The sequence below is a fragment of the Culex quinquefasciatus genome, chromosome 3, assembly GCF_015732765.1.
Source record: "Culex quinquefasciatus strain JHB chromosome 3, VPISU_Cqui_1.0_pri_paternal, whole genome shotgun sequence".
In the NCBI taxonomy this organism is placed as follows: Eukaryota; Metazoa; Arthropoda; class Insecta; order Diptera; family Culicidae; genus Culex; species Culex quinquefasciatus.
The window spans coordinates 83371565-83399538 of NC_051863.1; the positions used below are offsets into that span (position 1 = coordinate 83371565).

General features: G+C 38.5%; 2 protein-coding genes across 4 annotated transcripts in view; one reads left to right on the forward strand and one right to left on the reverse strand.

The window, feature by feature from the left end:
- The window catches only part of LOC6034019, an 82273-nt gene extending 78634 nt beyond the window's left edge, over nt 1-3639 (reverse strand). Inside the window, 1 exon segment of the mRNA XM_038266161.1 lies at nt 2832-3639. Coding sequence (XP_038122089.1) covers nt 2832-2885 — 54 coding nt within the window. The 5' untranslated portion in view covers nt 2886-3639.
- A 1767-nt stretch (nt 3640-5406) lies between these two features.
- On the forward strand, nt 5407-27974 carry LOC6034023 (mitogen-activated protein kinase kinase kinase 11). Of its 3 annotated transcripts, XM_038264295.1 has the most exons (11): nt 5407-6341; nt 7803-7965; nt 8042-8208; nt 8365-8540; nt 8792-8812; nt 12000-12197; nt 12267-12414; nt 15256-15438; nt 20719-21190; nt 21266-21621; nt 24862-27974. In XM_038264295.1, the coding sequence occupies exons 1-11, from the start codon at nt 5657-5659 to the stop codon at nt 25809-25811; spliced, it is 3519 nt and encodes a 1172-aa protein (XP_038120223.1). In that variant the 5' UTR covers nt 5407-5656; the 3' UTR covers nt 25812-27974. The 3 variants fall into 3 exon arrangements, with proteins under 3 accessions (XP_038120223.1, XP_038120225.1, XP_038120224.1); XM_038264297.1 differs by lacking the exon at nt 15256-15438; XM_038264296.1 differs by lacking the exon at nt 8792-8812 and having other exon boundaries at nt 24862-27973.

Below are 27974 nucleotides of genomic sequence, written 5' to 3' on the forward strand. Positions count from 1 at the left end.
ATGCATAACATTTTCTCTACAAATGTAAAAATGATGTTTGCTTAAATTTCTTTCAGAGCTCACCTTTCATTTTTCCTTTAATTTTTACCAAACATTTCATTAAAACTTAAATATGATTTTTAATTTTCTGAACTTGTTTTTGCATCCACTGGCCCCTCATTATTCCGGTTTGTTTGGTTATTTTACGTTTGTCTGCTTTGTAAGTGGCCTACAGCCAAAGTAGTCCAGTTAAACAAGCTCAGTTAGCGAACAAATACTGTACCATAATCTGGGGCGAATCGGGACTACAGTCTGAATAAGGACAACAGTGTTTAGAGCACTTAAAGCTTTTAAATTTGTAAGTAGTTTTGATTTTTTTTGTCCCGATTGACCCCAGTAAAGTAAAGTAAGTAAGTCCCGATTGACCCCAGTTTACGGTACTTTAATTTTGCTTCACTCATCTTTCTACTCTTCTGCTCTCATTCCACAATAAATACTAAAACGTGTTTTCCCTAACAATAACAGTTCACCTTAATATGCGAAAAATGTTAACTTCTATTTATCATTGACCGTATTTATTTACTTATTTACTTATTTATTTATCAAAATGTCATTTTCATCGACTCCTACTCTTCTTTCCTTCAAACTACAATTATTCTCTCAGTATCGAACTTTATGTAGTTTGCGTCCTTTATTGTCTATTGTTTAAATCTACGCCCTTTTCTTCAAACAAGTATGGTTCGAGTCCTTACTCAATATATTGAATGATCACACAAAACTGATCGGTCAAGGCCCGTTCTTACACTGAAAATTGCGAATTGCGAATTGCATTTTTTTTATAATATGGAAAATGTACTTGGCTACACAGAAAAAAAAGTTCAGTTGAGTTTTTTGAGAAATATTACATAAAAATGAATAAAAATGTGAACCTGATGAATATTTATCAAACACTGATGAAAATCCATCAATTATTGATGTAATATTATTTTCGACACAAAATCTGTCACCATTTCTTGATGAATATTACCATCATTTTTTCTTTGTAGGTCTTCTCGAGATTTCAACCACTTTTTTTATTCTATTCAATTTTCAAAATGTCTAAATTACTCAATATAATACGGTACTGTGGTAAATGCATTGTCTAAAAGCATCTAAAAGCATATCTTTGCCCCTATCAAAAGTCCTCCAATTGAGCTCAAAAGCAGTTTATTTTGTTTTGGGCAAACATGGTTGAACTCGTTTTGCAACTAGAGTGATCTTAGCTCATACATTTTATTAAATAATGTGTTTTTTATATTCCCTTGTAAAGAAAACAAAAAAAACATTAACACTAGAACGCCCAACGCATGTCCAACTTACACGGACGCCCAAGCCTCCCAAAAAAGGTGGAACGGTAGCTTCAACTCGCTGGTTCTCGGGCATTACTCAACCAATCGGAACGATTCTTGTTTCCAGTGATTTGTAGGAATGTCTAGATGATCCTTAAATTTGGCAAACCTTGGTTTGAACAAATCTGTAATTTCTGCGACAGAAAACATCGTTCCACCTTTTTTAAAACGACTGCCTCCGCGGAATTCTTTGCAACTTTTTTTTTACGCGCGAAAAAAATCGCTGGAAAGAAGAATCATCTTGATTGGTTGAGTTATGCCCGAGAACCAACGAGTTGAAGTTACCGTTCCAACTTTTTTTGGAGCCTTGGGCGTTGGAATGTTAAAAAGAAAAGCGAATCGCCTTTTTTTTTGTTTGTCCAAGCATTCTTTTTGTCAAAAAAGTCACCTCTGGATCATCAGCATCAAACAAACTCTCAGAAATAAGTTTTTTTGATGAAAAACTACAGATTTGATCAAATTAAGTTCTGCAAAATTCTAGAATCATCTAGACATTCTAACAAATCGCTGGAAAGAAGAATCATCTTGATTGGTTGAGTTATGCCCGAGAACCAACGAGTTGAAGTTACCGTTCCAACTTTTTTTGGAGCCTTGGGCGTTGGAATGTTAAAAAGAAAAGCGAATCGCCTTTTTTTTTGTTTGTCCAAGCATTCTTTTTGTCAAAAAAAGTCACCTCTGGATCATCAGCATCAAACAAACTCTCAGAAATAAGTTTTTTTGATGTAAAACTTCAGGATAATGTTTTGGAGCAAAGTGTTTTTCTGAGCACTATTAGAGTTCACCAAACCTTTTTGATGTTGAGAAATCGATTCTGGACTTAAGGGTCAAAAGTTACAGCCATTTTAAGGTAAAACAGGTGCAACTTTAAAACCTAAAAATATTCCTGGATAGTTAGATTTTTTAAAACACCCTAATCGTGAACTACCTTCCCATTTGCAATCGCCGCCAAAAGGTTAATTAATAAAGTTATTGCATGATTTCGATTGAAAACGCTGTCTAGAAGTTTGAATTAAATTAATTTCGCATCCAAATTTTGGAGATTTGCCTGAGCACTGATTTAGTATCGCATAAACCTCAGTCCATCCTAACGTATTCAATCCAGTGATCTACCAGTGGATCTACTATATTGTGTATGTATGTAAGTTTTGTCAATTTTAATTAATTTTCTGTATGGATGCGGCCGGCCAGTCAAAAAGGTACCCCACTACGATCCGGAATAACTCCGGTGAAAATGGTCCAAACTCGGATTTCTCCCCGGAATCGAAAACTAGAGATCTTTCCCGTTCTTTTGACTACCGGATGTCAAGGATTTGGTCAAACAGGTCAAAAATACGGCAGTTTTAAAGATTTTTCGATTCTTCCATTCAGACGTTTAGCTTGTACGGGTTAATCCCTCGCGTGGCAGATAGAGAGTTTATGATGCTGAGCAGAGATATGAACTAGCAACAGCTCTCCAATACTAACCTTTCCTGAGGACGACGAGGTCTGCGGACCTGCCACAGCTGTCCTTTGTTGCATTCTTAGCAGGCAAACAAGGCAATCCTTATTACCGTTTCACCTCATAGGTACGAATCTTCTATTGATTTTTTCTTTTGTTGCTTTCCTTACATAAACACTTTCCCCTCACTTGTTAAATATTACACCTATCTGGCATAAGTTGAGGCTAAAACTTTAGAACCGAGCTAGACCTTGTACCTTAACTTTTATTTTTCCTTTGTATTGCTATCACAAATCGTGGGGGTATCAATTTTCATCGCACATCTTTTACACTCGTTGGCATTTTAGCAAAAGCACTTTCGGAAAACACCCACGGCTGCCATTTGGCCACATCCAACGCTGGCAGCAGCATCCATCATCATTTCATCTGGAGCTCACATTTATTTTTGCAATGGAGAACCACCACTACAACCAGGCCCGTCTGCTGACTGAGGCGACTTTTCTTCAGCTTTCCACCTTTCGTAGGATAGATTTTTCTTTTGCACCCCCAACAACAATCACACTTGGCACACTCGCGCGGAGGAACTGATTTCTGAGGTGGAGGGTTTCGCAAAGTTTTAAACGCCCGATTTCCCGATTTCTGGATCGAAACTTTGATCGCGACCCGGATCTCGGTTCGGCCGCTGGATGCTGTTCTAACGGTGACCCGAGGCTGCAGAACACTTTGATAGATTGCTTTTCTGCATTGCCGTCGTTATCTGCTAGGAAAAATCATGACGTTCCCAAAAGCTTTCCAGATCAATACTCTGCTCTCGGATGGACCTTTACGTACACAGGATGCTTCTAGGCAGGCAGAGGCCAGTCCGCGTATGTGCATGTGTGTGTGTGTGTGTGAATGTGGGGGAGCCTTGGAGTCTCTTCCCGGACAGGGTGGCAACCTTACAAAGATAATACTCAAACCAAGACTCAAACAATCAATCAAATAAAAACAAATAGAATCATTATCAAAATTATCTCAAAGTACTTGTAAACACTTAAGTAAACTTAGATCTGCGATACAAATGGCCAATTTAAGTTTGTATCTAAGGCTTCTCAACGATTGTTTGGGTAGCCACCCTGCGAGAGAATGGTCCTTTTTTATCTCGGGGATACTCTCGCGCGTTCTCTCGCCGGATACATTTATCCTCATTGAAATCATGAGTCCCCTCTCGATTGGCATCGTCTGGTGGACGGATTCGGATGCTGAATGGTGTGTAGCGTATTTTGCGATCATGTGTTTGTGTCAATGTTGTTGCTTTGCTCTCTCTCTCTCTCTTGAAAGCCGCTTTTGCAGTATGGGTGACACAAAAAGGATCTGTGCCAGCCGAATGAGGAGAGATCGCGAGAGAGAGAGAGAGAGAGAGCGTGCGCGGGTTTATTTGCAAACCGCGTGTTGTGTCTATTCTTCAATGAAAAGACACACACTCACACACACGCACACACACACAACGGATCGGTAAAAGGATCCGTATATCTTCGTTGGAGGTGTACCTTTTTAATACTATTGGAATCCAGAGTTTTTTAAAGGTCCTTAAAGGACCTTGTACATCACATTTTTATAGGACCTATTAAAAAATGGTAATAACATTAAAATTCTTTGTAATCACATTTCGTCCTTTTTTTATGTTTAATGTCCGAAAAATACACAAGTTTACAAAAAACTTGACAGCTGTAGGTTTGTTCTTTCTTACTAAATCGTTTCTGTTTTGTTATAGATAACCGATAGTATAAACACTGACAGTGGTATAAATTTCACTTAATTGTAATCTGCATGTCTGGGATACCGTCTTAAGGCGATCTTGCATGAATTTCCCGTTTAAGTCTAACTAGAATCTAAACTGTAACGAGAATTGCATAGTTTCTTCACACTTAATCCAGTTGCAAGAACTGCATCGTGACCAGGTTGTCATGCTGTCATACCAAATCCCGTTGGCTACCGAACTTGTTCCTAACAATCATTCAGCCATTAAGTGGCTAATTGAAACAATGTTACAAATTTCAAATGATTGTGTCCTTTTGAAAACCAACCAGAGTTGTTAAGGAGCGTTCTTTTATTACGTAACGCGAAAAATTGGACTTTTAGACCCCCTCCCCCCCCCCCTCGTAACAAAATTTCCATACAAATATTAAAAATTTTGTATGGAGCGTAACACGGCCTACGACCCCCCCCTCCCCCCTTCTGCGTTACGTAATAAAAGAACGCTCCCTTATCGGATTCGAAACTATCTAAATCTACAGATGGCGTTGCAGAACAATCCAAGACTCAAACCGAAAACTGAAGCGACACCTATCGATATTTTTGTCTCTCATTCTCGAGATGGCTCTTTGTCAAACATGCAGTGCTGCTAGAGATTTTGTTTGCTTCCTAAAATTGCATGAGGCACTAGATATTGCTGAGCAAAATTGTGATAAATTTATTGATTTCGAATTAAGTACACTACCCATATTTTCTTATAATTAGAACGCACTTTTGATTTAAAAAAAGTTTTTAAATTTAAATAAAAATAAGTTTTTTGATTAGATGACAATCTGGTACTACTCATTCACAAAACACAACTGGCAACTCTGGTGTCAAATATGGTTGCTGAAAACAAGAAAAAAATGTTGCGAATGATGTAGTTTTTTATCGAAAATAGTGCTGATTTTTGCTTCTTTCGGCAATAAATATTGTGCAACGACATACTTTAAGTGCTTGGGATCGCGGAAATCGAATAGAGACGATTTTTCTACGAATCGTGTCGCAAAAGTTCCAGTGATGATGTTTTCGTTGTTTTGATTGGGTGCCACACGAAAAGAAGAAGAAAAAAAATCGAATGAATGTTGATAATATTGGCAGGGCCAGGCGAATTCACCAGAACCTGCTACGAGATCCGGCCACAATGTCACCATTGTGGACTGCAAAATACGACTACCAAGCGCAGGGCGACGATGAGCTCTCGCTGCGAGTCGGACAGATCGTTTTTGTGCTCTCAATGGATAGCAATATATCGGGTGATGAGGGTTGGTGGACGGGTAAAATTGGCGACAGAGTTGGGATTTTCCCATCTAATTTCGTCACGAATGAAGATCCAGCGGTGTTGAACGTACAGCCAGTGGAAATAAAGTTCGAGGAGTTAAGCCTCAAGGAGGTAATTGGTGTTGGCGGCTTTAGTAGAGTTCATCGTGCTTTCCTTAATGGAGAGGAAGTGGCAGTGAAAGCTTCGCGGCAGGATGAGGACATCAACGAAGCTCGCGAAAATGTACTGCAGGAGGCGAAGCTCTTCTGGTCCTTGAAGCATCCAAACATTGTTACGCTGCGTGGGGTGTGCCTCGAGCCGCCAATTCTTTGTCTCGTAATGGAATACGCGCGCGGAGGATCGCTGAATCGGATACTGGCCGGCCGCAAGATTCCACCGAACGTTCTTGTGGATTGGGCAGTGCAAATTGCTCGCGGAATGAAATATCTGCACTGCGAGGCTCCTATTTCTGTAATCCACAGAGATTTGAAGAGCTCAAATGGTAAGTAATGGTGAATTTAGTTTACTTTGGCCTAATTCAATGTTTTAAATTCGATGCATCCGTGCACTCTATAGATTGTTGTACGAAACATGCTGGGGTTCGTATCTAGTCAGTACAGGAGTGTATCGATACATCGTCTCTAAATAAAACTATAACGTTCGGTCCATTCTAATTATAAAACATCATAAATAATAAGTCCAATCATAATAGTGCAGACCTGTATGCTAATACGCAATATATATCGTCCCATTAACTTGTTAAGTGGGCAATTGATTTTCTTGAATCTGTGTTTAGGAAAGGACTTTTGTTGGAATTAACAGAAATACCGCGAAGAAATAGCTGCCGATGAATAAGATAGCACATGAGGGAAGATTTCAGGAGAAAACGTAACAATTTCACGAAATTACCGGAATACTTTAAGTTCACATTCCTGTTAAGGAAGGTTTATTCGTCATTTTACTTAAAAATTATCTGTATTTTGAGAACACTACAAAACGATAATTATACCGATAGCGACATTATTTTGCAATTGTTCAATAGAAACATGCTGAATAAATTTTTAATTGACGCTGAATATTTGATCGAAGGAGCTCTTTGAGTTATGCCAAGCGGTTGAACAATATATTTTTTGCAATTCCGTCGTGAAACTATTTACTTTTCCTGTCATTCTTGAACGACGAAATAGCCTACTTTTCTGTACCAAAAATAACAGAATCGAATAGCAACACTTTTCAGCACTTGTTTCGAAAAGTAACACTTTTCAAAAAAAAAAATTATTTAAACGATTTATTGACAAAATACATGAAAATTTGACATAAAATTTCACTCAGTGTGCGTTTTTTGGAATTGCAAAAAATGTTGTATGGAACTCGTTGCAAAACTTGATTTTTTCAGCACTCTTCGTATTTATCCAACTCGGTGAACCTCGTTGGATAAATGTACGACTCGTGCTGAAAAAAACTTCTTTTTTTCTTGTTGCATAAACTACTATTAAACCGGAATTTTCATTTTAGGGGTAACTTGATCCCCCATCAACATTTTGATTTTATAGCCTTTCCTCAGTAAGGTGAGGAAGGCAAAAAGACTTTGATTAACGTTGCTGAAGAACCTGTTGAATTACGTTATCCAACGCTATTGCGGTTATCTCAGCGGCTTAACAACTTTGACTTGACAGATGTTTTTTGCTATAAATAAGTAATTTTTCAATTTAAAAAATAGTTTCCATCTGTACGCATTCTTGTACAATATGACAATGATAATGCAAGCGAAGAAAATTTATGTTTAAAATGTTACCAACAAAGCCTTATTTTTTTTATTTTGTGAACTCTTGAAAAAAATTGATCAAATTTTCCGTGTTTCTTTTGTATGTATTTGGTTATTCCGAAATATTTTTTAGTCATGCATTCCCGACTATTATTTGAATAGGGTTTAATTCGCTTTAAAAAAACATTTTTTTTACAGTACTGATTAGTGAACCGGTATCGAGTGATGATTTGAAGAACAAAGTTCTCAAGATAACAGATTTCGGTCTCGCACGTGAGGCCTACAAAACCGAAAGGATGTCCGCCGCAGGAACCTACGCCTGGATGCCACCGGAGGTCATTCGGGATGCCACATACTCAAAGTAAGTTGCAGAAATGAGAAAGGGTCAGATTCGAGCGGGGATCATTAACGGATTATTTTTCTGTTTTCTTCCTCAGAGCCTCGGACGTGTGGAGTTACGGTGTGCTGCTGTGGGAATTGCTTACCGGCGAGACGCCATACAAGGGATTTGACTCACTGTCGGTCGCGTACGGCGTGGCCGTCAACACTCTAGCCCTGCCAATACCCAAGACTTGTCCCGAGGCGTGGGGAAAGCTGATGAAGTGTGAGTAGCGACTCCGTGTTTGTTTGCCGCCCGCCCCATCCACGTGGCAAACGTTTATAGTTTGCGAAAGTGAAATTATTTTCCCCGTCAATAAATCACTTTCTTTGCTTTCTTTTTTCTTCTACTCTGTTCCCACCCCTTCGGTCATCTAATTAGCCTGCTGGGAATTGGATCCTCATCGGCGACCCTCGTTCAGGGATATCGAGAAAGATTTAGATATTATCGCACGGTCTGGATTTGCGCAAACACCTCACGAATCATTCCACACGATGCAAGCCGGCTGGAAAGAGGAGATTGCCGAAGTGCTTCAGGAACTGCGTAAAAAGGAAAAGGTGAGTGCGGGGACTATCCTTCTCTTGTAGGCAAGTGAAAAGGGGGGGTGAGAAAAACTTTTCTCGTTAATCGGTTATTAGGCTTAAATGGGCGGTTTATTGTCTCAATTGTCGCAAGACTAGAGCATAACTTTCGCGAGTTTAGCTCATCAATTCGGTTGTTGTTTAATTTACGGCAGATTAGTTTCGTTTACTCTGTTTATATATTTTTTTTTCTCCTTTATTCATTTATCCGCCATTTCCTGTTAAAGGCCTTTAAACCTTTTGAGGAGGTAAGATCTAGAATCACTACCTTGAGTTTTCAAACATAATTTATGTTTCTTTTGTTTTGAGTTTTGTGAGTGACAGTAATATTGTAAGATTTATGACGAACTGAACAATTTCAAAATGCTTGAGAAATGAAATTACAGAATTTAAACGCAAAAATAGTCGAATGCTCGACTTTTAATGGTTTTCTAAAAATCTCGTGATAAAAAAAATCTAATGAAAATAAGAAATTTAAAAACTTTCTACTTTGACAAATCCAGCTTTTTCTAAACTTTTTCTGCACTACACAACAAAACCAAGTTTTATTTTGGAATGTTGCTATTTGATGGTTGTTGAACATTTGAAATCATCTCTTTTTTTTTTAAGTAAAAAAGTGAAATTCAAAAGAAACTGATGACAAAACTATCATGAAAGATTTCTGATACAACAGTGCATTTCATAATATCTAAATAACTCAAACATATATCAAAGAATTTGCTACTTGCACATGTTACATATCAATATATTTTTACATCAATTTTAAACAACTGTCAAAAAACATGATTTTTGCCATCAATCGATTGCTTGAGGTATATAATTTGTTCTGATTATCCTAAAGATAGGCTGATTCAACAAAAAAAAGTTATGCAACCTTGTTTTATTCTTAAACTACAAAATTTGTTAGCATAATCTACTAGAAAAAGTTCTCCCCACAGACGGTCATGAATTGCACTTGTCCAATTTCATTAAGTTTGTATTAACCAATAAGATCATTACAATAAGCAGTTCAGCACATATGTAGGAAAACAATGAAATTTTTTGTTCGGATTCACGCATTTATAAACTCTTAAGTTTTTAGTTTTTTCAAACGTGTACTGTTCGCATAAATGTCCCATATGCATTTTCATCGTTTTTGAGACACAGACGTATGTTTTTTTCCGCTGTCATATTTTTGGAATTTGAATTTTTAAAAACGTTCGATTTCAATTTTTAAACCGGAGTTCCTGTACAATTTTAATGGTGGTAGCGGTTGAGGTAGTGTCAGTGGAATATAACAACCCAGATTTCAACTTCTCGTCGGCTTGATGCTTTTCATCAGCAACAGCTGGAGCGCTTTATGAAGTGGTCATCATGCTCCTGTTCCAATCTACCAATCCGGCCTGCAGTAGCAGACTAAATGCATCGTGTGGTGATCAGTACCAACTCGCGGCGTCTTATGTCTTTGCTGCCGGTCGAGCAGTACCAGGATAGCTGCTGGAAGAACTGAAACCTTGATTGTTGCTGCCCGCTACTTTACTGTTCAAGTCCAGAAGTCTTAGAAGAATTACGATTTAAGTGGCATTTCGTCGCCGTCGTGATAACTTGTCGTACGTGCATTTTGGGGCCAAATTGAGTTAAGAACAGTCGGGACCCGTGGTGTAGGGGTAAGCGTGGTTGCCTCTCACCCAGTCGGCCTGGGTTTGATCCCAGAAGGTCCCGGTGGCATTTTTCGAGACGAGATTTGTCTGATCACGCCTTCCGTCGGACGGGAAGTAAATGTTGGCCCAAGACTAACCTAAAAAGGTTAGGTCGTTAGCTTAGTCCAGGTGCAGGAGTCGTCTCCCTGGGTCCTGTCTCGGTGGAGTCGCTGGTAGGCAGTTGGACTAACAATCCAAAGGTCGTCAGTTCAAATCCCGAGGTGGATGGAAGCTAAGGTGTAAAAAGAGGTTTGCAATTGCCTCAACAATCAAGCCTTCGAACACTTAGTTTCGAGTAGGAATCTCGCAATCGAGAACGCCAAGGTAATGCTGTAGAGCGAATAATTTGATTTTCTTTTTGAGTTAAGAACGCCATTTTGTGCAGCTCACAATGCCTCACCTTTTGACCTTCACAGATCCCCAAAATTCGATTTCAATCCTGAGATATTCAACGAAATCCGAAAAAACCCCGTGCACTTTTTTTGTCACTTTACATATGAAAGTAGTTTCAATCGTGTCGTGCTATCTTGTCACTCCCTGAAAATTAATGTAAGTGCAACAACTGGCCAAAGGGATTTCAGGTCAGAACACGTTTGACACACGTACAAGTTAGACAACCGTAAACATTTGTAATCATAACTCGGAACTCCAGCAACCAACTTCAAGCATACTTCTGGACAATGCACATAATGGTCAGCCAAACAAAACGTGTTTGTTATTGTTTACATTGCGTGCTTTCGTTTTTGTTTATAAAACGCGTTTTTCTCGGAACGTCGAAATGGCGGGTGCGACAAGATAGCAAGACGACGTCGATTTGATGATAAGTTCAAACCCTGCTGGAGCTGTTGAATCTTGATTTGGTGAGATCTATCCATTTTATCTATCATTTTTTGATAGATGATTTTATTCCCTTGTTTTATATAATATTCTATTGATCAAATGATATATCCATATTATCCCTTTCCCACCTTCCCTTTCTCCTATCCTCATTTCCTCACCCTCCCCTCCCCCGCCGCTAAATATTATCATCTGTCAAATTTAAACTTACACACCACTCCACAACTGATTCGGAGCGTTTGGTACGGTATGTCCAAGAATCCTTCCTCCCCTGATGATTCTGTGAAATGTGATCCGTTCTAAGAATCTGTCTCTGCGGTTATTGCAACGTAGTAGGCCTGGCTGTTTTAATTTTTGCTATACATTTTCGGGGTAACTTGGATGTACTGTAATCATTAATATTGACAAGAACGGACTTGAGGTGTAATATTCCCACAAGTTCTTCCAGGATGCTTTCCTCGGACTGGCTGCGCTTGTGTTCGATTAGATTAGATTTAGATTAGTTATGAATTTTCATCGTTTTTGAGTTATTTATGCAGTTTTCTTCAAAATCGTGTGATCTTTCAGGAGAGCCAATAATATCCAGTACCTTGTTCTGGAAATGATGAGGAAATCCATTTTTTTTTGTGAAAACTTAACACGCAGCCTTATGGGTGGGACAAACTTCAAATGCGTTTTTCTCAGCTTGCTGTTTTTGGATAAGGGACATTTATGCGAACATGGGCAGTGTAATGGTCTTAATTTTACGTGTTTGGTTTGGTTTGAGTGTTGAATGGTTTGCATCATAACCTAATATCTTTTTTGTTTCAATTATTTTAAATAATTTTTCATTTTGGTTTTGTACTGGATTGCAAAAAGATTTCACTGTCAACAAACTGTATTGATAAGTTCTTGTTTCCCGTTCTATCACCCCCTCTAGCAACTACGCAACAAAGAGGAAGAGCTCAGCCGCGTGCAGCGTCAGCAGCGCTGCAAGGAAGAAGATCTCGAGAAGCGTGAAAAAGAGCTCAACGAGCGCGAAATCGAGCTGCTGGGTCGTGAGCTGAACATCATCATCACGCAGAACACGCCGACTCCCAAAAAGCGCAAGGGAAAGTTCAGCAAGAGCAAACTGAGGGTAGGTTTCACGAAAGGTTAAGGTTTGGATCGGTGCGCAATACAGCAAAGTGTTTTAATTTGCTTTCAGTTGCTGAAGCGAGAACCGGGCCAGATATCCTTTCCGTTGGACTTTCGTCACACCATCACGGTGCAGCACACGACTATTCGGGACGAGCCCCGGCAGCGCACGGACACTCCACCGGGCTCGCCGGCCACCAGACTGAGAGCCATAGCACGTGAGTAAAGTTTGTTCGTTTTCTATGACATTTCAAACTTCACGAAAGTTTGGTATCTTAATTCGGTGCCAAATATTTTTTTTATGAAGTAATTCCCTTTTGAAAATTCAAACAGTTAGTTCAAAGTGATTTTGGAATATATACACACTCACTATTTTTTGCAAAGCATTTTCTAGTACTTAGATAAACACATTTTTCTATTGTTTGCGCGCCAGTGATGGTCCATATTGCAGACCAGTGGCCATTCCATTGCCAAATTTTCGTGCATGCTTTTGCGATATTTGATCTTTTAAAGATTTATTCAACTCACTAAAGTTTCAAGAGAGTGTCGTGCTATTTTGATTTTGTGGTAAAATTGATAGATTTAAATTCTCTTCTTCGGCTGATGTTTATTAGCTTAATTATTGTACTGTCCGACACTGAGTGTAGTGAGAGGAACTAGAATGTTTTAATCCAACATTTCTTTGGTAATTAAAAGTTTATATTCTCGTTCAAATATTACAAAGTTTGATGATGCATTTGCATTTTAATGTTGAAATCCGACATACATTTTAGCGAATATGAACAACTGTAAAGGCCTATCTACAATCAATTACCTTGGAATAGTAGTTATATTGGTAAAAATAGAATAGGTTTCAATTGTTTATGTAGCCTTTATCTACAATCAGGTAGCACGCCAGCACAGCGTAGATTTTCAAATCCATAATAACTTTCCAATAGAGCGTTGTATTGTCTGTTTTGTCTTAGTTTACAACATATTGAAAAACTAGAACGGATTTCAAAATTTCACGTCAATCACTAACATCAGATTCATTTTCATAGAATAAAATTCCTATGCTAAGCACAAAATCTTTTGGCTTAGTTGAAATAAGGTGGTTCAATCTTATTTTCAAGGAATAATTAAGCTCCAAAAAACAATTCTTGATTAACGTGAGGAGTTTCAATTTCAATTGCAGGTAAAGTTTCATACGCTAAACACTGTGCTGGTACTTTTTGTGGATGATTATTAAACGAAAAACTTTTAAATTAAGTGGTTCTAACAGTAAGACCACTGCCATTTTTTCCAAAACTCTTCATCAAACTTTGTAACATTCATTTTCTCAAACCCTGTGAACTAGGCCGTCCCAAAAAAAATTAAAAGTTGTCAAATCTTCGGTGCTCACCCCTAGAATGATAGATTAGAATGTCAGGAACAATGTTTTCATACAACAAAAAAATCCAAAAATGGTTTACAACTCGCGCGCGGAGCTTTAATGAAAAAAGTGCATTTCGAGTATTTTCAGAAATGCGAGTAACAATCATACTAAAGTCATTCAAATTTGGTCGCCTTGGGCTTCAAGTTATAGTGTAATGTCCCCTGAACAAATTCCTATACAGACATAGTCCATAAAAGCTTGTGTTTGGGCATGGCAGGGCGTTTTAGGAAGAAAAAATTGTATTTTTTGCCAAAAAATTTTGCAGCCAAAACTAATGCATTCAGCTTTTACAAACGGTTAGGCATATATTTTGGAAATTTTTATTTTGCTCGCTCAAAAACGATATTTGTTATTAATATTTGATGAAAAAACATGAGATTTTCTCACAATGTGACGTAAACGACATATTTATAAGTACTGTTCTGTGTTCTTCTCGATATGAACAAATAAAGCTCTAATGGGTAACTTTTTTTGAAAAAATAAGTTTTTTTTATAAATGAAATTGTTTCATTTGAATGTGCATACATAAAAAAATCACGTTCACAGCTTGGAGATATGAACTTTAATAAAATTAATTTTGATTTATGATTATTTGTCGTTTACGTCACATTATGAGAAAATCTCATGTTTTTTCATGAAACTTTATTAACAAATATCGTTTTTGAGCGAGCAAAATAAAAATTTCTAAAATATAAGCCTTCCCGTTTGTAATCATAGTAGCCAATGTTTTATGCTAAAAACGCTTATATACCAAGAATTTTGAAAATTTGTCACTTTTTGTTCACTAAAATGCAAATATCTCGGCTTTGCGTTGACGTAAATTGAATGTTAAAAAAAGCAAAATGATCTCCGTAAAATTTTCTATAAGCTGAATACATTAGTTTTAGCTGCAAAATTTGATGGCTCGTTTTGGGCAGTGATTTTTGATTTTTTTTGGCTGAAAAATACAATTTTTTCCTCCTAAAACGCCCTGCCATGCCCAAACACAAGCTTTTATGGACTATGTCTGTACAGGAATTTGTTCAGGGGACATTACACTATAACTTGAAGCCTAAGGCGACCAAATTTGAATGACTTTAGTATGATTGTTACTCGCATTTCTGAAAAATACTCGAAAAATGCACTTTTTTCATTCCGCGCGCGAGTTGTAAACCATTTTTGGGATTTTTTTGTTGTATGAAAACATTGTTAGTGACATCCTAATCTATCATTCTAGGGGTGAGCACCGAAGATTTGACAACTTTTCATTTTTTTGGGACGGCCTACTGTGAACCCATTCGAGTACATATAATTGTCCAATGACACACTACACTGTCGCTCAAAGCAAGTCTGTCCCGTAAATAATTTCGTCAATTTTGACATACTCTCATTCATGTTCTAGTTCCTCGTTTCCTCGATAAGATCTACTTTTGTATTTTTTTTTGTTTTGCTCCACAAGTACATTTTTTATTAGTGTTTTAATTTTCATTAGAAGTGAGTTTATTATTTGAAATAACAAAACAAAAATATCACAGCAAAGTGTTTCAAACGAAAACGTTGCACACAATCATGAGGGTGTTCATCCATTTCATTTATCATGCAAAAAAAAAAAAACACACAAAACAAATCATTGCACAACAACTGACTTTTGAATCAACCAATACAGTTCCGGCCGATGGTATCAAGGGTAAAACCTGGGGACCATCGACCCTGCATCAGCGCGAGCGAGGTCACTTGCCGGCACTGCGCACGACGGTTCGGACGCCTCATTTCAGTAAGAGTGCCCCCAATCTGGACAAATCCCGCACGATGGCGATGTCCGCGAGCTCGTCGCGTAATGAAATACTAGGTAAAAGTCACGATGGGCTTAGCACCATCAACAATAGTAAACACTATCAGCAAGCCACTTCCTGTACTCTTAATCTTAAAAACTACGTTAGTAATAATAGTACCAATTCGTCTATCTCGAGCCGTATTAGTGATAAGCGTAATCGTAGTTTTGATAGTGATAATCAAGGTACCAGCGTCGTTCCAGAGCAATCTGACCAGAATGAAGTTATATACGATCGTGCCTTTTATCATGCAATGCAGCAAAGTTTGGACAATATTTTCTCAAGAGAGAGCGAACTGGACGAGCCCATTTCTTGTATAAGTAGCTCAAAGTCCAGTGATAACCTTACGATGTATGCCAGCAGTCGTTCCGATTCGACAATCGTCGAAGATTCCGCATATAAATTCCACCGGTTCGGTTCCGGAGAGTCCAAATTCAAACGCCAGTGCTTCTTGGTATCACAGTCCAAATCGGTGAGCGTGGACGATAGTCAGAGTACCAGTACCGATGTGCACAGTGACTTGCACGAAAGTTTCTCCACCATGGAGCTCAGTGAGTCCAGCAACGAGGTGGGTTCGTCCCGGAAGAGTTCCGTTACATTCCGAACCGAGGTGGACGTCAAAAGTGACTACGAGCACTTGTGCCCGCAGACGCCATTGTTCCGTCCGTCGGAAATCTATAGTGACTATAGCACGGCCATGCAGGACTATGACTCGAACACTTCCTCGAGGTCCAACTCCTTCCGGAGCAAGCTAGACCGAACCAAGCGCAAGTTCAAGCTTACCAAGCTGTTTGGCTCCAAGAAGGAAAAGGGAGGAAAGATTAAAACGCGCAAACTGGTCCAGCACACAAATAGTATTTATCTGAAACGAAACGCCGGAAACCAGAGTGAACGTGAGCGATTACTACTGGCCGAAACAGAGAGTAATGTGATTGAGAACGAATCGCCATATGGCAGGATAAGACGAACAAAAAAACTATTTAATAGTTGAGAACAATGACTCGTTCGAGTCATAAGTCAGCAAACTTCCGCTGCACTTTGGCCTAGATTATTTCTCACACACAGACCACCACTATTTCGTACTAAATTGCATAGTCGACAAATAATGGCTTTTGTTTGATGACGATCTCGAATCAATATTCCTTTTTAGTTTTAAAAATTCTAAATTTTATTTTGTTTAATTTTGTTGATTGATGAAGGTCGTCATCACACAGAAGCCTTTGGATGAAATGAACAGCGACGAAGTGAATTCCCAGCATTATCCGCACTACATTTTCCCTTGAATACCTCGATGCATTTATGTATAGCTATATGTATCTATTAGGTAGATTAAATAGTTTTACACTTGCCGGCGTTCACTTTTCAAATGTCAAGCCGATCACTGGTTAACAATGTTGCCATTATCTAACAAACTTCTTCAAATCAAACAGACTCGTTTAAAAAAAATCATTCTGGTCCCAAATCCGAACGTTTTCTGGTACTGCGATTATTCACTATTTTCCATCTGTCACGCTCAGAGATGGAGTGGTTGCGAAAGTTACCCAGCAACAGTTCTGTTTCTGAGTGTTTCATGTTTACAAGTTCCCTGCGTTTTTTTTTGGGTCCGGTCAATATTCGGTTATAAGTGGTTGAAGAAAACTATTAAAACAGCTTCCAATCAAAAGTAACTTAATCCAGGATCCTGATCCGCTAATCAGTCTCAGTAATCTCTAATAAACACGAGCCAACCGGTTGATATCCATTGTGCCGCGGTACGATATTAAAAAAAACGGATAGATCCATCCGCTTAAAACAAAAACAAAGCAATCCTTGTAAATAACAGAGCAGGTTAACGAGAAAAGTAACCTAAGTTTCAGGCCACCCCTTCCACTATAGTGTTTCGTTTAATCTTGCGGTTTCAGAACAATGGAATTAACTTGGTGTTGGATAACGGAATGCCATACCTTTTTCAATTTCCAAAACAAATGTCCCACAATTTGGTAGCAGCGTTTCTAACCGCAAAGAAGTGAAGCTTAGGCAAAACTGAAGATCTGCTATTCGAAAGAAGTCTCATTCAGCAAAAAAGAATTCTGTTCGTGAATCATCGCTAAATCTGGTTAATCTTGACAAAATTGAAAGCAAATAAAAAAAAAGATTGTTGCACTATGTCGATGGATTAGATTGATTGATTTCCCCTATTTATTATTTGAAGTTTTACCGTAGCATTGTGAACGTCATTAAGTTTTAGTTAATACTAGGATATGTTTTAAATTTTATTTCACAAGTAAGCTTGATTTTATTTTGGTTTTATTATATGTTTAATCCCTAGTTCTCGGTAATAAATCCACCCATTTTGCGAGAAACAAAACTCTGATTATAATTTCATATACAATAAACAAAAGCAATTGAAAATGGCAAATCGTACTTTTATTTATTTCGTTGTTTACTCCTTGTTTGTTTGAATTTCTTTCTGTTTGATGAAGAAAATAGAAGTATCTATCTTGAGTAAATGTTATCCTTTTATTTCTGGTGAGTTAAGCTTCATTTTTCTGCCGTAGCCGTTTTTATATGTATGTTTGATTTTCTGTTTCTACTCAAATTATTGCAACGCACTTGCTGGTGGCCATCTCACGTGTTTTAAAACATTATATAGATAAATATCTTGAATATTTTTTTAAGGCCCTGGCCCCTGAAACACAATAGTTTCATATGTTTAAAGAAACTCTGGATATATTTTGTGTAACATCGAATGAAAATCTATAAAATATTTTTTTTTCAATGGAGCAACATAATTTAGTTAATAAATAAAATTTCGACTTCAAGTTTAGCAACATATAATCGTTTATCGAAAAAAAGAAAAAAAAATCATTTGATAATTGCGGTCGCATTTTTGTTAATCATCAATATAAACCGACTTTATTTTTTAAATAGCTGTGATAAGTCTCTTACCAATTTCAGCTATCCCTCTTTCTTTAGGCTTTGAAGCAATAATAACATCGCTTTTTTAAGATCTCGGAATCAAAAAGCCTTTGTCTAAAAACGTCTTTGAATACATAATAGTAGTTTATGCAACAAGTTGCAAAAAGAGGATTTTTTCAGCACGAGTCGTACATTTATCCAACGAGGTTCACCGAGTTGGATAAATACGAAGAGTGCTGAAAAAATCAAGTTTTGCAACGAGTTCCATACAACATTTTTTGCAATTCCAAAATGTATTTTGTCAATAAATCGTTCAAATAAAAAAATGTTGAAAAGTGTTACTTTTCGAAACAAGTACTGAAAAGTTCAACTTTTCAGCACCCATTTGAGTGCTGAAAAGTAGAACTTTTCAGCATTTATTTTGAAAAGTGTTGCTATTCGATTCTGTTATTTTTGGTACAGAAAAGTAGGCTATTTCGTCGTTAAAAAATGACAGGAAAAGTAAATAGTTTCACGACGGAATTGCAAAATAGTAGTTTATGCAACAAGTTGCAAAAAGAGGATTTTTTCAGCACGAGTCGTACATTTATCCAACGAGGTTCACCGAGTTGGATAAATACGAAGAGTGCTGAAAAAATCAAATTTTGCAACGAGTTCCATACAACATTTTTTGCAATTCCAAAAAACACACAGTGAGTGAAATTTGATGTCAAATTTTCATGTATTTTGTCAATAAATCGTTTAAATCAAAAAAATGTTGAAAAGTGTTACTTTTCGAAACAAGTGCTGAAAAGTTCAACTTTTCAGCACCCATTTGAGTGCTGAAAAGTAGAACTTTTCAGCATTTGTTTTGAAATGTGTTTCTATTCGATTCTGTTATTTTTAGTAGATAAAAGTAGGCTGTTTCGTCACGCGAGCATGACAGGAAAAGTAGGAAGTTTCAAGACGGAATTGCAAAAAAATATGTTTTCAAATCATGCTTTTGGTTCCCAACCCCTCAAAACAGTTTATTCTTTTTCATATGCACTTTTTAAATTTTAGAACAGATTTTGCCAGCCATTATGTTTCATTTAAGGCTCTAAAGGGTAACATTCCCGATCGGCCATTTTGTATCAATCAAAAAGTGGTTTTCTTTCTGTTGTTTGTAGAAGCATTTTACATATCGTGATTATTTTTTTCATTACAATTTACTTGTTCTGGACCCTGAATTCATAACCATCATTGACAGTCATTGCGTAAAAGACACCATCCACGGCCTTAAGGTAGCTGGTGTCATTCACTCTTGAATCAGTGACTGTTAATGATGGCTTTTGATATAGAGCCCAAAAATGCCGACTCGGTCCTAATCCTAACCGAAAAGGACCTAATAAAAATAATTTTATGAAAAAAAGAAAACCATACTTTGATTGGTTACGAATTATTATGAATCAATATTTTATGTATGTTTTGCTCTCTAAAAAAACAGCCGACGTATGACCGATCAGGAATGAACACTCTTACAGCCTTAATGACCTTTAATTTGAAAGAAATTTGTGTTATGTATCAGTTTTCATACAATTTTACTGCAGCGGAAAGGGGATCCATCGCGAAAACGCGAGAAAGTTCGCTAAAACTAGCGAAAAAAGACGCTATTTTCTCAGCCTGCAGAAAATTTACCTGGAATCGTTAAATTTATTCGCTTGTTTGGAAACCGGTCATATTTGACCGAACCAGTAATTTCCTGGTTTAGTAAAAAAAATCGCTTATTGGGGAATCAGTTTCGCTAGAATTAGCGATTTTTTTCAATGGAAATTTTTGGCAAATATCAGCAAAATCAAACCAGGAAAATCTCTCTGCTGATTTGGTGATGTATTCCCTTTCCGTGTGGTTGCTATTTCTTGTACAAATATACCTAGTATGAAAACATGTGAACATTATTATTTTCAGAATAGATTTTTCAACTGTTTTGCTGCAAATCCAAACAAACTTTGGAAAGATTTGCGCGATACAGATTTGTTACAAAAATGCCGACGTTCCCGCTCCTTAATAATAAAAGAAGAGTAAATTATGCTCCCAACAAATGGCCATCAGCAGCTCAGTCTGGCGTACCTTTCAAATTACTGTCTAATTAACACAATCACAGCATGGTAACTTTCCAATTAGCAGAGCTTCTGCCCTCTAGTAATAAATCTTCCCCTTAGCAGTGCTTGTAGAAACGTTTAGTGACCTTATTTCTCACCACTGTGTTTGCTATTAGTTTGTTGTAGATACTTGTGCTTTGTAACAATTGTGACTACCAACGCTTCCCTTTCTATTTCTCAATGTATTTGACTATTAACAACCAATTAACCCAGTAGAAACATTGAATAAGATAATGGTCAGTAAAAATTGTTATGTTTGTGGAACCGCGTTCAATTTAGATTATGACACGGACGAGTGGTACCCGTCTAATCTTACGGTGGCCGGCGACTCCTCGCTGAATACGCCCCTTTGCACTAGTCTGACGCGGTTCAGTGGCCTTCCGAGCACGATCCCGATGCCAACGCTGTATGCTTCCGAGGGACAGCGCAAGCCAAAGTTGTCGATCATAGAGTTAGTGTTGTACAATATTGCTTCGATGTTGGCGGGAGTCGCCTCCGGATACGACGTCCGGATATCGAACGTAACGCCTCTCCATCCACGGTTGCATCCCTCTTCGGGCCTGAGTGAGGGGTATCAATCCCTGCCCAGTCCCTACCACCAGCTGCGACTCGCTCCGGAACAGCTACCCATACTTCCATTACCGCAACCGCTGATAGATGGTAACGTCGAGGAGGAATACACCGATGTACGCAACGAAAAACCAATTCCATACACCCACAACACTTATCACGGTCCGATAAAACACAGCAGGTAATAAAGTAACACTCGAATCTCACTATATCCACCCTAACTTCCTCCATTTACCCCAAATTAAAAAAAAAACAGAACACCCCTTTCATCGCTAAGCCCGCGCCAGGACGATCGGCCACTCCGGTTTACCGATTCCCCCCAGCACTATCTACCCTCGATGATGTCGACCACGAGCGGCCTCGGCTCGAACTACACTCCGTCCGGGCCGAGCTCATCGCTGAGTGGCGGAGGAGGCGGTGGTGGATCCGGAACGCAACCTCCGACGCCGTCACCGCGGCGAAAATCCAGCACCACTTCCTTCATCGAGTACGGCGAACTGCCGGAGGAACACGAGAGTAGAGCGGGTCTCTACATACCCGGAGATTACGTGAACTATCCGCAGCAGAACAACGCCGGACTTTACACCGCCGGAAGCAGCGCGGGATACTTTGGTGAGTGATGTAGATGCATCCGACGTTCATTGTATCTACAGTAAATAATTGTTCGATAACTGGGCTGCTATTTCTGTACACTCGACAACTAGGCTATACAGGGGCAGGGGGGCAGAATGGCCCGCCTAAGTAAAATGCCACAAAAACCATAGAAAAACATACAAATTTATGAATTCAGAGTAGTAGGCTTATGCTTTGGGATGTTCCCTTCAATGTTGTTTACTTGGTTGATGAAATTTTTTAGCTAAAAACCTATTTTTGAGCCACTTTAAAAAAAAGTTTTTTTTGCTACTTTTCCTGGGTGCGGGGCAGAATGGGACACCCTGCGGAGCAGAAGCCATTTTGTCTAATAAAACGTTGAAGGAAGATAATAAATGATTAAAGGGACCTCTCTAACATAGTTTCCATGAAGTCAGACTACTTTTATGAAAAAAGTCTTTTACCAAAACAAACAATAGAAAACAAACTAATAGAAAATAGTTTTAATATGTAGAAATAAGACACTATTTTTACAAATAAGCATCAAAACAACTAAAAAATCAACTAATGTTGCATTTAACGTGATTTGTGAACCTACCAGGAGCAACATAATCCATTTAACCAAAATTTCATAACTTTTGATTGTTTTTATAAGGTAGGAAAAGGGTGGTCCATTCTGCCCCCAAGTGGATTTTAGTTTAACACTTCCACCACCATGCCTCTAAATTGATTTGAGGTTCCGTTGTTGTTTGATTACCTTCGTAATAGCTCCTGGTAACATTATAAACATTGAACAAACTTTTTCAAACAATCTAACTTTCGAGAAAGCTTATTTAGGAAACTCGAAATTAACAACATTTGCGTGGTTTTGTCAATAAATTTACATTTTTGCTCATAATTCGAAAAATACAATGAATTCAAACGTCGTTTTCGGTGTGGTGATGTTTTTTGACGTCCTTTATTAGACCTTTGCCATAAAGTTGGTTTAAATCCAGTCTAAAGCCCAAAACCAAGGGTGACCCATTCTGCCCCCCCCCCTGTCCCTAGCCTACTTAAAAAGCAGACTAATGTCAAAAAACAAAAACAAACCGAAATGATCGAGAAGCCAGTGGATGCAAAAAGCAAGTTCAACAAATTGAACATGATATATCTGGAGTTTTTTTTTTTTTTGAAAAGGTCCAATAAACCCAATTTTCAGTTTTTGCTTTTTGGGTGTTTTTTAATACCCCTGACTCAAGGCGGTTCCAAAAGCACCCAAAAAGTAAAAACTGGAATAGTAGTTTATGCAACAAGTTGCAAAAAGAGGATTTTTTCAGCACGAGTCGTACATTTATCCAACGAGGTTCACCGAGTTGGATAAACACGAAGAGTGCTGAAAAAATCAAGTTTTGCAACGAGTTCCATACAACATTTTTTGCAATTCCAAAAAACACACACTGAGTGAAATTTTATGTCAAATTTTCATGTATTTTGTCGATAAATCGTTTAAATCAAAAAATGTTGAAAAGTGTTACTTTTCGAAACAAGAGCTGAAAAGTTCAACTTTTCAGCACCCATTTGAGTGCTGAAAAGTAGAACTTTTCAGCATTTATTTTGAAAAGTGTTGCTATTCGATTCTGTTATTTTTGATACAGAAAAGTAGGCTATTTCGTCGTTCAAGAATGACAGGAAAAGTAAGTAGTTTCAAGACGGAATTGCAAAAAATTAGTTTATTGGACCTTTTTAAAAAAAACTCCAGTTATGAAGTTTGTATGGGAAAAATCGTCAAAATGTGTGCATTTGTTTCAGTTTTTTACCTGTGGAACACGCAATAACTTTATAATTTTTACCAATTCTGGGAACTAAGATCTTCATTAAATTTGGAAAAAAAATTTCGACGACACCCTCATTTTAGGATTTTTTGCTAAAAAGTTAAAGGCTTTCGAAAAAGACCATTTGCGCGCGGCAGACAAGCTAGCACGCAAGTGAGTTTAAAGACAAATTGTTGCTAGGTTGCCTCTTGGAGCCGTCCGAGCGGAAATTGTCATTTTGGTTACATTTTAGGGGAACTATACCCTTTCTCAGCCTATTTCTATTATCGGCCTATCAGCACTTTGAACATGAATTACAGCTTATATAAAGTGTTTTTGACTGTTCCAAAGTAATAAATAGCTCAAATAAAAGTGAGCAAGCAACTCTCGATTGTTGAAACATCTGAAAATGTTGATTTTATAGCGGAAAATGGCAAAAGTGATGAGAATTGGTCGAACGGCTTAGAGTGATTAAAATGGGTATATTTCCCCTACTTATTCAGAAGTCACTTTAAGCAACTTTTTGCAAAACAAATTATTGATTTGTTTACAATTTTATGATAAATAAGCAAAAGTTGCCTGAATCTCATCATTCTGCCGTGACTTTACAACTGTTTTAAAAGAAATTGAAATGAAAACAACTGAATATTTTTTCATATTCTGAAAATACGTTAAATCTTCCATAAGAATCAACTTCGGGTTTAGGGTTTGACGTTTCGGTTTGTGCTCTACGAGCAAATATGAAGCGTGACGTTACAACAGTGGAGTTTTTTTTAAATATTTTATTGGATAGGCTGTAGTTCTGTCCTGTTCGTGTTGTTCAACGTAAAATTGACTGCTGAATCGAATGCCGTCATTGGTTTTCGAAAAAAGAGTTAAGCAGACTTTTACAAAAAGGGTGCTCTGCTTGCGTTGTTACGTCACGGAAATTCTCAATGCTTTATCTATGCGAAAATTGACCAATTTCGATCTACCCAGATGCATTCGACGGGAAATTTATACTATTATCAGGATGTGATCAGCTTTGGAAAAATGGTTCCTGACCACCGGAGATATTTCGGGTTTCGGAGGTGGCTTTGAGATGTTTTTTTGCTGATTGAGGTGCCTGAAACACGATATTTCGGTTTTTTTGCAGTTAATACTTCACTTGAATTAAAAAGATTTATAAAGTTGGTTTTAGGAGCCAGAATCTATGTATGATACAATCACAATATTATTTTTTCCATTAAATTAAGTCCGGAGAATACAAAACTATTCCAGAGCACAATACAAAAAATTGTCAATTTTCATTGAATATTCTAAACAGTATCTCATAAAAATATTTAGTTTTAATGTATTTTTCCCTTAGTTATCTAAGTCCCCTAAGGAGTATTACGTTGACAATCTGTATGTGCTTGATGAGGTGTCAATTGTGATCTTTGTTAAAATATGTAAACTAATGAATTATTTCAATTGTGTCTTTTTTATGCAGGCTCAAGTTATTTCCCGTATCGACCTGAAATTAACTTTGCTTTCGAGCGAGAAACCAAGTCCTACGGAGGCGAGCCAGTGTACGAGGATCACCATTACGACAGTGCGTCCTACCATGATTATGCGTACGACGGAGCGAGCAGCAGTGGCCGGTTCAACGTCCCAACGCGTGTTCCGGCGATGGGTGTCAGCGCCGCGGGTCATCGGCGAACTTTATCGAACGTTTCCAACCCGCCCACCACCAGCATTATCAACCAAGGGTTTCATCTTGATCAGGACGACGATGTGGAGTTGGTAGACGATGCGATTTACGGTTTGAACCATTTCTACATCGGCAGTGGCCAGCAACAACAGGTTGCCGGTGCTGCCAAAGTGCCCGACAGCACGTTGATTCCTAGTCGTATGCACGAGTACGAAAACATTCCAAACTACTTTAAGAGGCAAACTAGTCTAAACATTGGATATTCGGGTCATTTCTCCAATGAGTATGTAAATATTAGTAACCACGAACGGCCTGCTAGCTTAGGATTAGAACACGGTGGCTTAGCACAGACTGCTGGGGCAGGTTCCCAGGTCAAGTTACGGTCTAGTTTGAAGAAGTATAATAATACTCAACAGCAGCAGCATCACAGCAAATACAGCACCGGGTCAAGTGGAAGTTGTGGCACGCCAATGACAGCAAATCCTACGCCACCGGATAGTCTCACTAGTGATGACAGTTCGTACCTTAGTGCAAAAGATAACTCGTCTTCGGTTTCATCTCAAAGTCGCGTTCGGTTCACTCCTGAACTGCTGCTGGAGCCACAACAGCAACAACATGTGCAGCAACTGGATCTCGTTTCACACGTTCCACTCAAGCGGAGGTCATCCGCCGGGGCTGCGACGGTGACGGCAGCATCCTCTGCCGCTACAGGACGACGTTCCAATGTGAGCGAATCCGGACAATCCTAGCAGTACGCCAAGACCTATATGGTGTAACTTTTGATTTTCTCCTCCCTTTTGGTGCACTTATTGACTTGCGCACTTTTTATGAGCAAAAAACAATGGGAAAGTGATAAGAGGATTAAGAGATCAGAGAGGAACGCCATTTCGCAACCGACGAAGGAAAAAGATTACGTTCTTAAAGTATTTTTTTATTGCAGTATTTAACGGAAAACGATTGCATATAAAATCAGAATAACTTTAGCTTCCAGCCGTGCTAACCGTGCTCAGCGAAAATTAATCAGTGCAGTGAAGAAGACACGCGATGAATGCTTCCTTCTCTTGAAGCGGCAGGTAGGTAAAGTGTAATAACTTTGTGTACACTCAGCCGAGAAGCACTTTGCACCGAGCGAGTCTTTGCATTATGATGGAAATGGGAGCCTTTGCAGCTTAGTTTATGGTCCATTTTCGCGCTCTTCCGAAGCATAAATAACCACCTTTTAGATGGTAAATTTGCATCTCCAAAGTCTCCCGAGAAGAAGCTGCTGCTCATAATCAAGCATTGGATTATCTTAAGAGGATTATTTCAATCCGACACTTTAAACTTCTGCATCGATGCCCGACAGAACTTTGCTCTGCCTCTGCTGCTGCTGCTGCTGCTGCTGCTTTTGAAAGCTGCTAATGGTTGCCACCGGCGGGCCACGTATATCTATGCTTGTATACTTCGACTTGCAGCCAATCGATAAATTAATTTGGCAAACTCTCTTGTAACTATGCCACCGCGCCAAGTGCCGCCTCCCCGACAGTGGCGACGCTCGAAAACTTTGGAATCTTTCCGTTCAATTTGCTCGCAGCTCCTCGGCATCAGCATTCAGACGAAGAGCGGGCAAGGTTTAAGCCTTGTTTCACTTTTGTTTTACGGGTTTAATGGCGTGCCACGTGTTATTCTCAACCTTTGGCCCACACCCCGTTCAGCAGCAGAACGTGAAGTAATGGAAAGTGTACATTTTCGCAGCACCATTTGACCCTCGACGCCCCGGGTTTACTGTCAATACATGTTCCCGAGTTGTGGCTTGTTTTTTTCTTCACTTTTTCTCTTCAGTTTCACAAACACACTTCAGCATGGTGCTCACGTTATGCCATCCCCCTCCCCCCTCGTGTTGTTTGTTATCGGTTTGGTGTATGATTGCAGCAGCAGCAGCAGCAGCAAGAAAGCTTCCCCGAGCACACTTTTTATGAGTCTTATTTTGATGCTCCCACTTGGGTATGGCGAACACGTATCGCATTCGCTGCAGAGAGAGAGAGACCGGCTGCAGCTCGAGCAATTTTCCCACGCGGATCGCACTCAACAAGTTGCGTGAGGACGAGACGCACGCGAGGACGTAATCCCGCGTTTGTTGTGTGTTTTTCAATTCCCTAAGGTAAATGTTCCATTAGTGACGACAGTAGGTGCCATTATGGCTAACGCGTTGCTGGAAACAATGCTTATTCGCCGAGGAAAGGTGTTACGAGGTCGTAAAACGCATTAAATATTTGATTTTTATTAACTTTCTCTGTATTTTGTTATTTTACAAATCTTTATGAAAAAAGTCTAAAAGATTTTCAGTTTTATTGCTGAAAAAAACATAGTAGATTAATTGAACTCGAAGAATAATGCACGCCATTAAAGTTAATTCTAACGATTAAATGTTGGTGGAGAAGCGCTGCCGTTCTACGTATAATTGTCCCATGTTCAAAAAAGAGCAACTGAGAAAAACGCGATTGAAATTTTTCGAGCGTTTTTTTTTTGTTTCCGCGCATAATTGTCCCGTGGGTCCCTATTCACCTCATAAGTCCCTAATCATCCCAGTTAGCAGTTTATCACTCTTATTTGTAATCCTCCTGCTATACAAAAGGTAAACGAGACACAATACAGTACTTGTTCGGTAACTGGGCTGAGAACGTAGCCCAGTCACCGAATGCTGCTCGCTAACTGAGCTGAAAGAAAAATAACGAGGGGACCACCGATGCGTAATATTTTCCTGATGAAATATAAAAATAAAAGTTAATAAAATTTAGTTACAAACCTTACTTTTGATAGTTCTTTAATTGTGACTTGAAATTGAATAAAAGTTTCAAAATAGTTTTTTTTTATTTATTAAACATGATTTTTGCATCCTTTAACCCCTCGGTCATTCCGGTTTGTTTTGGTTT